The following is a 10,937-nucleotide window of genomic DNA, read 5'->3' on the forward strand; positions in this document are numbered from 1 at the left end:
ATGATTAATTAAAAGTTAAGTATCAAAATCTATATTTCATTCTTTCTCACATTTGAGGCTTCCCTTAAATTTGTTTTGTAATAACGTGTCGGTGAGCAGATAGTCACATAGGTTGACTGGCAAAAGTGGCTGTATTACTTTTTTCTTCTATATATGAAGATATTTGACTATTCCCTTCACCAATTTTTGTGACGATGGCGGACTTGGCACGAAATTTAAGAAAAAAAAAGATTTTTGATATTTATGGTTTAAAAAAAATCATCGATATTTATGTGATTGTAAATTATTTTGTTAAAGTTAAAGTAGGAATATTAATGTTAAATTATTTTTTAATGAGGAAGCATGCCATTCTTTTTTGAACATACTAAAAATAAAAGTATGAGACATAAATTGGGACAAAGGCATTATTAGTTATTGCATATTAGGAAATATAAATAGTGTAAAAAATATGAGAAGATTAATTTTTGATACGAGTGGATTTAAGACATTGAATTAAGAAGCAATTGACAAACGGCAAATGCAGTTGTGAAAATAATAAATTAAAAGCTAAGGTTTTGGAATATATAATTGAATGGTTATTTTCTTTGTGTAGAGCAAATATGAATAAGTTTGGTGAAAGTCCAAACTGGCCTATCTGCTTTTCATAGAGTTCTTGTGACTCTTTAATTGATTTTATCACACTCAAAATTTTATTGATTTTTAGAGTTTTAGTGTATTTTTTTTTTATTTCATGTAAACCGCAATATTTACAACTCATAACTATACTTGGGACCAATTTCATTCTAGCGTACACCATATCTGGACATTGTGCCCCAGAATATGAGTACCTAGCACATTCCTTCTATATTTCATCTATTTCTACTAACATTTTTAAACACACTATATTTCTGGGTACCAATCTAATATACTCATCACTCTAGCCAACTTTGGAGACCTTGTTGCTCTTACATGCACTTCCTGAATTATCAGCCTCAGTATTGTTTTAGCAGTTCTTCTTTTCTTCTGAAACACTGCCCAGTTCCTTTCTTGCCAGCAATAGTAAACTGCTGCTGCAAGCACCATTCGACATATCTCAGCCCTTGCACTTCTTCCCTTATCCTTCTGCACCATCCACGCAATCACATTCTGCCAGTTTTTCGATAGTATTTGAATTCCTTGCCACTGCAGTAGTCCACCCCATATTCTGCCTGTTTCCTCACATTGAAAGAACAAATGATTCACTGTTTCATTCTCCTTGTTACACAGGGGGCAGCTAGGTTCAACATTAATGGCCCATTTCATCAATCTAACTTTGGTCGCTAGTCTTTGTTGGATGACTAGCCTCAATATAAATGTCCACTTTGGATGCCCTTGATTATTGCACACCAATCTTCTCCACTCCACCTTTGGACATTCTCCCTGCATTATTTTGTATATCCTCTTAATTGAGAAGTTCTGCATTTGTCTGACCTCTTCTTCTTCTAATCCAGCATTATCAAAGTACTTCTTTGCTTGAAAGACTTGCCGCATAGCCCATGAAGCATTTTTTGCATTTACCTCCCACACAGCCCGTCCTTTTACATAGTATGTATGTACCCAATGCACCCATAACTTCTCTTTCCTTGTGCAGATGTTCCATAACAACTTACATATCGCTGCTTTATTCCATAGTCCTATGTCCATGAAGTTCAAACCCCCTGCTGTTTTTGGTAGGCATAATCTATTCCAAGCTATCAGAGCTTTCCTGGTAGGTTCAGCATTCCCAGTCCATAGAAATCTTCTACACATGGTCTCTACAAATTGGATCACTTTCTTGGGCAGTATGAACACTTGTCCCCAAATGGTCTGAATAGCAAATAGGACACTCTTCACCAAGACTGCCTCCCAGCATAGGACAAATACTTTGTTGTCCAACTTTGGATTCTATGTAACATTTTGTCTATTAGAGGTTCACACTGCATGATAGATAATCTCTTGGTGCTTAAAGGAACACCAAGATATCTAAATGGTAATTCACCCTTCTTGTATCCAACTGCCTTTAGTATTTGTTGTTGCATTCCTTCACTCACCCCTCCAAAGTAAATACAGCTTTTGTTCTGATTTGCTATTAGCCCAGAAGCTGCTGAGAATTGTTGGAACAGCTCGTGCAATGCTTGTACTGACTGCATATCACCCCTGCAAAACAGAAGCAAGTCATCTGCAAACCCCAGTTGTACAAGGTTGAACCTTGCACATCTAGGGTGATATTTGAACCTCTTATCCTCCTTCAAGTTCTTCAATGATCTACTGAGATACTCCATAGCTAAGACAAAGAGGAATGGTGACATTAGGTCCCCCTGTCTAAGTCCCTTCTTGGCCTCAAATGGTTCAGTTGGCCTCCCATTTATAAGCACAGAATATGTCACTGTATTGAGACATACCATAATCCATTTTACAAATTTCTCAGGGAAGTTCAGTGCCCTCAGTACTTGCTCTATATATTTCCACTCCACAGAATCATATGCCTTCTGCATATCAATTTTGAGCATGCATCTTGGGGAAACATTCTTCCTACCATATCCTTTCACTAGCTCATGACTCATTAGGATGTTATCTGTTATTAGTCTCCCAGGCACAAATGCTGCTTGGCAATTGTCCACCAAGTAGTCCATTACTCCCAGCATTCTAATAGTAATAATCTTGGAAATGATCTTATACAAAACTGTGCAACAAGAGATAGGTCTATACTCTCTTATATTTGTTGGATTCTGGACTTTTGGTATGAGTGTGATTGTTGTGCAGTTAATTGCTTTACACATGTCACCACTATAAAAAAATTCTAACACTGCATCTGTTATTTCCTCCCCTACAATATCCCAAGTTCTTTTGAAAAAGAATGCATTGTATCCATCACAACCTGGTGCCTTGTTGTCATCAATTCCCCATAGAGCCTTCTTTACTTCTGTCCTGCTAACTTGACTAATTAGCTGGAGTTGTTGCCTTCTATTTAGGACCTTCCCATTTTGCATTGTCTCATAGTTGATCATTGGTAGCTGTTTTGCTGAGCTTCCAAGCAATCCCCTATAGAACAGTAAAATCTCTTCTTCCACCTTCTTTGGATTCTGTATTACATCTCCTCTGCTATCAACAAGTCTGCCAATGCTATTTCTTGACTGTCTTTGCTTCAAGCAAGCATGATAGTAAGCAGTATTAGAGTCACCCAAATTTAGCCATTGTACCCTTGATTTCTATTTCAATATACTCTCCTCCACTAGTAACCATTTCTCTAACTCCAATATTGTCTGCTTTTCCATCTCTTTATGAATTTCATTCATATCAGGACTTTGCATACATTGCTGTATTATTCCCAATTTCTCTCTTGCCTCCTGTATTTTTCCACCCACACTATCATATTCATCTTTGTTCAGTTGTTTCAGACTAGGCTTCAATCTCTTCAGCTTGTACCACACTCCATTCATTTGTCTCCCTTGGCATCTACCCCTCCATCCATTCTTTACTACTTGGTTAAATTCTGCCAAATTTGCTAGGCAATTAATGAACCTAAATGGTCTCCCTCCATCTAGGTTATTACTACCAAGTACTATACTTAGTGGGCAATGATCTGAAAAAATTGGATTCATAACTACTCCTTCCATATTTGGCCATCTTTGTATCCACTCAACATTGGCTAATACTCTGTCTATCCTGCTATGGACATGATTATTTGTCCAAGTATACTGTCTCCCCACTGTCTTTACTTCTGCCAATTTAGTATCTGTCATAAACTGTTTAAAATCTTTTGTCTCCATCACTTGTACTGGGCACCCATTATATCTTTCATCACCCCTTAATATTGTATTAAAATTCCCCATAACCAAGCATGGCTGCCTGATTTGTATTATTTCTTCTTTCAGCTTTTCCCATAATCTTTTCCTTTCTAGCACTGTATTTCTCCCATATACTGCACAAATATGGATGTGAGCCTTCTGCTGTATCATCGTCACATTCCCTAATATGAATTGGTCATGCTTCTTCTCCATCTTGAAATCTACTTGATCAGGATCCCATGCTATCCATATCCTTCCCCCCCCCGGGGCCTCCTCATAATTATCTACCCATCTCCAATTTTCTAAAATCTTTTGTTTAACTGATTCAGCCTTCCCTTCTTTTACTCTGTGTTCAATAATAGCTATCCATACCACCTTATTAATTTTGCAAAATTTTTTTAACTCTTTTTGTTTGTACAACTTATTCAGTCCCATCTACAAAGTTCATCATTTCAATAACAATTGAGTTATCTCACCTCCCCATTCTGCACCCTTTGATCTGGCCCTATCTTCTTGAGCCTCAGATATCTGGACAATCTTCTTGCAATATCCACCAGGGCTTTAAATGCATTGCCAATGTCAACTTGTTCCCCTCTTATTGCTTCTGTATGTTTCTTTATTGCTGATCTTCTCTTGACAGTTTGCCATTGTGCCTCATCCACTTCTTTGTTCACTTGTTCCTGCTCTATCTCCTCAATTTGTTCAATTAACCTTCCCTGAGCATCAATTTTATCTACTTTTGGATCCAGGGCTTTCACTTTTCTCCATTCCTGCCTCTGCTTCACTTCTGCCTTTGTCCCCATAATTCTATTCCTCATTACCTTTGGTTCCTTACAGTTATGCCCCAATTGACAACATGTTTGACAATAATTAGGTCTCCAATCATATTGTACTCGCTGTTCTAATACCTTCCCTTTTGGGTCTGACGAGGCCAATGTGTATAGGATTTTCCTGCTCGTGCTTTGTCAAATTCTAGTATAGTTTATGATATCGTCCCAGAGAGATTGGAACATCTATGCTATAGACTTTTAATATTTCAACTACTATTTGAGAGAATCAATTGGATGGAAAGTGAGTGAGGTTTAAAGCTTGTTATTACTTAAATAAAAACCAAGAACTTGCGGAATATTTATAATTTAAAAGAGTTGGGAATCGTTGAATTCACTTGATAATATATTAAAATAAAATCTCAATTTTTACATGTATTTCTCTAAGGAATAATTTCTTATTGCTAATACAATTATATTTAGCTCACTAAGAAGTAGCCAATTAATAACACTCCGTGAGGTTATGTGATTAATTGAGTTAAAACTAGTGACGATTAGACCGAAATATTTTTCTTGCTTGAATTGTGCTAAGAGGTAGTAAAAACTTCGTGAGAATATTTTTACTAAAAAAAGAAATAATCTTGCCTACAACAATTCCTCCGTGAGAATTAAAACTGAGGCAAGCAAGATTATCGACTTTTAATAATAGCTTGCTAATAATTGCTCTCACTTCACTATTTTATTCAATAGTTACTATATATTAATTTTGCTCCGTGAGAATTACAAAATTAATATGATAGTAACTTAAAAATAAAATATATAGAAGTGATAACAATGATTAGTTAAAAACTATTATTATAGCACAACATAAAATAGAAAGTTTCAAGACAAGGATGTATTAAACTGAGATAGTATTATAATATATATATCAAGCTTCATCAACTATCCCAACAAAAGAAGTTACTCCATTACGAAGTAATAAAAACTAATTTAGGACTAAAGAACTTATGAAGAAATATTATTCTTCTAAAATAAAGACAACTAGTAGTAAATATTAAAGACAAAGAGAGACTATAAAGTGATTTCTTCCAACAAGACTCGATGTCTTCTTTCCAACATGCACTCTCTATTTATAGAGTTTTTTTTGGCTTAAGATTCTCCATAGTTGCAACTATGAAATTATAGTTGCAACTATGGAAATTGTAGTTGCAACTATGGTCTTATCAATTGGACTTCCTTTTGCAGAGAAAGGCTATAGTTTCAACTATAGTTCTCTAGTTGCAACTATGGTGATTTCCTTCATGATTCCCAATTGATATCGTCGCAACTAAGGTGCTTTAGTCCATTTGCTTCTTCATTCCCAGTTGACTACTCAAGTTCCACTTTTTTTTTTTTTTGCTTCTTTTCTTTGATTTTCATATGCTCTTTCTCTTGCAAAGTATGTTAGAAAATATGGAAGAATATGTGATATATATATTCATGTTTTATTTAAAATATTTAATATTTACATATAAAAATATATGAATAAATTATATTCATCAGGGTCCTGTACTTTGATCATCTCTGGGAGTGTTCTCGTGACATCCATCTCCACTAGTATTCTGGCATATGAAACTCTATCAGCTGTTGTAGTGCATGCATCAGCATAAATTGGCTTCCCCAGTCCACTTCCTATCTTACTAAGTGCTTGATTACTCCATAGATTAAGCGGCAAATTAGGAAGCTTAATCCACAGAGGTATATTCCTCAGAACCTCTTCATTGAAATCAAAATTATCCACCCATGGCTTCATAATAACTGGCATGCTATTCATCGTATAAGGTCCATTTTCTAGAACTCGTCTTCTCCTCATTTGTACTTAGTAGAACAATGAAGTATCCTTCATTGTGGAATAGCACCTTCGGTTTTTGTATATTCATCCACTGATTAGCTATAAACCTCTCGATAGCTCCAATTGAAGGTACATTCCCCACAACATATAGTATCACTGCTCTGCTCCATTTCGTATTCTCCTCTATCACATCTTCCTCCATCAGCTGTACCACAATTTCTCCCTCTTTCATAATCGGCGGTATATAAGTGAGATTCATACCTTTTGCAGCTAGTTTATTCTCCTGCAGCAATCCCGCCCATGATCTGCCCTTATCTACCTTTGGATTATCTGGTTTCATCTGAACTTCTGCTTGATTTTCCTTTGTAACAGTACTTTGCTCTGCATGTACTGTTCCATTGGATTTCATAGCACTTGAGCTTGCTTTCTCTCCTTCAGCTATTGCACCTTCAGATCTGCTGGTTATATTTTCCTTTCTAGCCAATTTCATGTTTGGATTCTTCCTCTTGCGTTACCTCACTAGCTTTAGCCTTCCCTTTGCCATGCTCTGTTGCTCTGTTCATCACTATCTTCTGATCCAGTACCGGTGTCCTAATTGCCAGTTTCTTCGGTCTTCCTCTTCCTCCCATTTTCCGGTGGGCGCAGGTTAGTATTCACCTAACGTACGCCGAGAGAGAAAAAAAGGAAAAATCGAGTTAAGGAAAAATCGAGTTAATAAACTCAGAATTATTTATCTTATTAGATTAGGTGTTAATTATCATTTAGAGTAGATTTTACCTTTTTATCATTCACTAAATTAGAAAGTCATATTGACGGGAACGACTTAGATCATATCTTTATCATTAATTATAACATATTTGATTTTATCTTTATCTTTCCATTTGATTTTATCTTCATCTCTTAGTTACAGATAAAGTTTTTCTTGTTCTAGGATTTTACCTATATCTTTACTAGATTATCAGCTAATGTTTATCATAAAGATTTACTATTTATAATTATCTTACAAGTAGCTTAATTATGTAAATATATTTCTCTTTATTAGTGCACAAAAAAAAAAAAAAAAAACTTAAAGTTCTTGGAAGAAAACATAAAACAAGATTGCACAAAAAGCTAATATCTCCAATATGCCAAAGATAACCAAAACTACAAAAGTACAGCTGATAAACAACTACAAACATTGGGGCCCGACTACCGGTTGTGATGGAGTGACAAGTACTCCGTCATCCTTAACCAGAGGTCTCGATCTGGGTATGGAGTCGCCTTTGTTAGGGAGCGCTTTACTCTCAATGTGGGACTTCCCGGAGCGAATTCGAATTTAGTCAGGTCCTATTAAGGATACCGAATATCGAATAGGAAACCAACAAAAAAAAGGAAAAAACAACTACAAACATGGTGCTAAAATAACCTTTATTTAAAGGTTAATGTGCATCATATATAAGTTTACTTATAATTATCTTATAAGTAATCTGATTGTTTAAATATATATTTTTATTGTCAATCCACAAAAAACTTATATAAACGCTTTGAAGTAAGAAAAACAAGATTGCACAAAAAGCTACTCCTTCTATTTAAAAAAGAATGGACTTATTACTATTTGGAGAATTAAACAAAATTTTCTTTGTATGATATATTTTGCATATAGTTTCTAAATATTTTGAATTGTTACTCTCTCCGGTTCACAATAAGTGAACAATTTACTTTTAGCACGCCCATTAAGAAAATACTAAATTCTATACAAAAATACCTACTATGACTAAAATACCCCTAATTAAACATTTAATGTGAGGAGTAAGAAAACAATTTAGGGATATGTATATAGGGGTTATTTTGTAAAAATAAATTGAATTCTTTCTTGATTACATAACTGGACACTTATTTTGAACCAAAATGAAAAAGCAAATTGGTCACTTATTGGAGGAAGTAACTATTTTGACTTATAATACTTTTTATGTAGCTTCTATATATGTGATTTTTTTTTTTTTGAAAAACTTAAAAAATTTATATCCGAATTCATATAAAGAATTAGTTAATTTAAACCAAATACTCAGAAAAGGTTCAAACAAACTGATACCATATAACCAAAAACAACAAAATAAGTACTGCTAATAAAAAACGACAAACATAATGTCACAAATGAGTCATGCACTACAAGATTTTAAAAAAAAACCCTAAAATCTAAAACCAAGTCTAAAAACCCTAAGCAAGAACAATAAAACTTCCTAATATAGCAATAAAGCTACCAATAATCCCAAACTTTATGCCGGAACTTCCACTAACCGGAGCCGGTGCCGGAGGTAGAATTTCGACCGGAGTGTGAGTAGCAGGAGTCGGAGCGAGAGCCGGAGAATGAGCCTTAGAACTATGTTGAGGAGACAAGACTTTGACCTCAAGTTTTTGTCCCTTTTCACAATGGCCATTAGCTCCACTAATGAAGAAAAATGGACCTGATTTATCAAGCAAAATCTTGGTTTCTCCATCTTGATATGATTTAAAGGGATTTGCTTTGTTGCAATTTTTGTAGTCTTCTTCATTCACTTGTAGTACTGAGTCTGAGTTTGGATCATACTTCAAAACTGTCCAAAACATTAAGAAAAACAACAATAAATGTTAACTGAAATTAACTTCTTGTAGGGGATGAAACTCTTGTTAATATTATCTAATATAGCCACCACTTAAAGAAAATAATTTAAGTTACATATATAAGAGCTTTATTTGTACTGGATTTTTTTGGTTGTTATAGCAAACTGTTGTTATAGAGAACATATATCATAACATAACATATATACAAATTGGTTCCATAAAAAATTAACTTTTATAGTGAATGGTATTTACATAGCGATGTTATTATAAAAATGTCTGACAGTAGCAGATCGTAAGTAATAGCACACAAAAGACAACCTAAAAGGATAAAGACCAAATATTCAATATAAAAAGCTGTGGATGAGCATAAAGCAAAGCAATGACCAGTAGCGAAGGCAGAATTTTATCAATAGACTTCAGAATATTAAACGTAAACACACGAACATATCAAGGGGATTCAACATCTACATCTATATGCATAAAATATAATTTTGTTTCGGCAAAGTGGGTTTTCGCCACTCTAACTCCGCCCATAGTAATGACTAAGCCCTTGTTCTTCCAAAGAGAGAGTTTGCTTTACCGAACTCCTTTTTGACAACAAGGCAGAAATTCCCGACCTGACACTAACATGCATGGAATAATGAACATATATGCATTATGCATGCAAGTTAATCTAGATAACAAGGATATATTATTAAAATATTTTTCTAGAAAATGACTTCGAAAATATAAAAATTAAGATTAAAAAAGGAAATTACCAAGATAATCACCAATCTGAAAACGAGTTTTCTCAGCCCATTTATTAAATTCATCAGGTGAAGAAGGGATTTTCCAAGAATTTGCTTTGCCATCCACAACAAACTCTTTTGCTTCACAAAAACTGATAAAAACAAAAATCACAAGAAAAGCCAAAAACGGAAGAAGATTATTTTTCATAGAAACCATTTCTTTTTCCTTTTTTCAAAGAAAATGTGAATATATTTTTAAACAGAAAGTTATAAGTGAAGAATATAACAAAGAAGGAAATATATATACTTTTTGAGTTGAAGAGAGTCGTAGGGTTTATGGGCTTTATCGATATAATATATAAAGCTTTTGGCTTTAGTTAGGAGTCTAGGTTCGGAGTGAGGTTCGGAGTGATCAAAGCTGTGAGAAGTTGACACGTTAGTGGCACATGATAAGCCAAAATGGAGGTTTGGAAACTTTGAATTTGATATTTAAGTGGATTTTCTTGGTCATTTATTATCCATAATTTAGCATAACGTTGAGTCAATGAGCCGTTTCATTTCATGAGTCTGAGCAAAAGACCAAAAATATATAATAAGCAAAATCCCATAAAAAAATACAAATTTATAGTCAGCACATTTTTAGGACCTTTAAATTTTTTAAAAACATTAATCTTACCTTTTTTTTAGGTGAAATCAACTTATTGAATCACTCTTTTGGACTGGAACTTGGCTCATGTATAAATACGTTAGAACATTATCACAATTTTGTATTATAAAAGTATGAGTTATATACATTGTGTCATTCAAAAAATATTTACCTTTTTAAAATATATAGATTTGTAATTTAAAATAAAGTATGTTACCTGTTATCACATGTAAAGGTGACTTGATGATGTAAAAATTCCTTAATGATGTGGAGTATATAACTTGAACTCTGAAGTTGAGTGAATTTTTCTCTTATTATGAATTTTATTGTTGCTGGCGTTAACATGTAAATGTTCAAATTGTATAGGGCATCGCAAATAACACGAGGCATAGTATAAAAAGTAGGTACTCTATCGACCTCGTCTACTCTAGCTCTTACTGACAGAGGCGAATCCAGAATTTCAAAAGAACGGGTGCACTACTGTAAAGTAGTGCTTTATATTTAACGGGTTTAACGTTAGATCTTACCATGAACTCATAACACATTTAAAAATATATGTTCAGAATTATATTCTTTTTAAATTTTTTGTGATTTTCACAC

General features: G+C 34.1%; 1 protein-coding gene across 1 annotated transcript; it reads right to left on the reverse strand.

Annotated features, from left to right (window-relative positions):
- On the reverse strand, positions 8,472–10,020 carry LOC109228147 (early nodulin-like protein 1). Its single transcript, XM_019393324.1, has 2 exons — positions 9,722–10,020; positions 8,472–8,956 (listed from the first exon to the last, which is right to left on the reverse strand). Exons 1-2 carry the CDS (start codon positions 9,906–9,908, stop codon positions 8,580–8,582), a joined length of 564 nt encoding a protein of 187 aa, XP_019248869.1. The 5' UTR covers positions 9,909–10,020; the 3' UTR covers positions 8,472–8,579.

This window comes from Nicotiana attenuata, chromosome 6 (genome assembly GCF_001879085.1).
Source record: "Nicotiana attenuata strain UT chromosome 6, NIATTr2, whole genome shotgun sequence".
In the NCBI taxonomy this organism is placed as follows: domain Eukaryota; kingdom Viridiplantae; phylum Streptophyta; class Magnoliopsida; order Solanales; family Solanaceae; genus Nicotiana; species Nicotiana attenuata.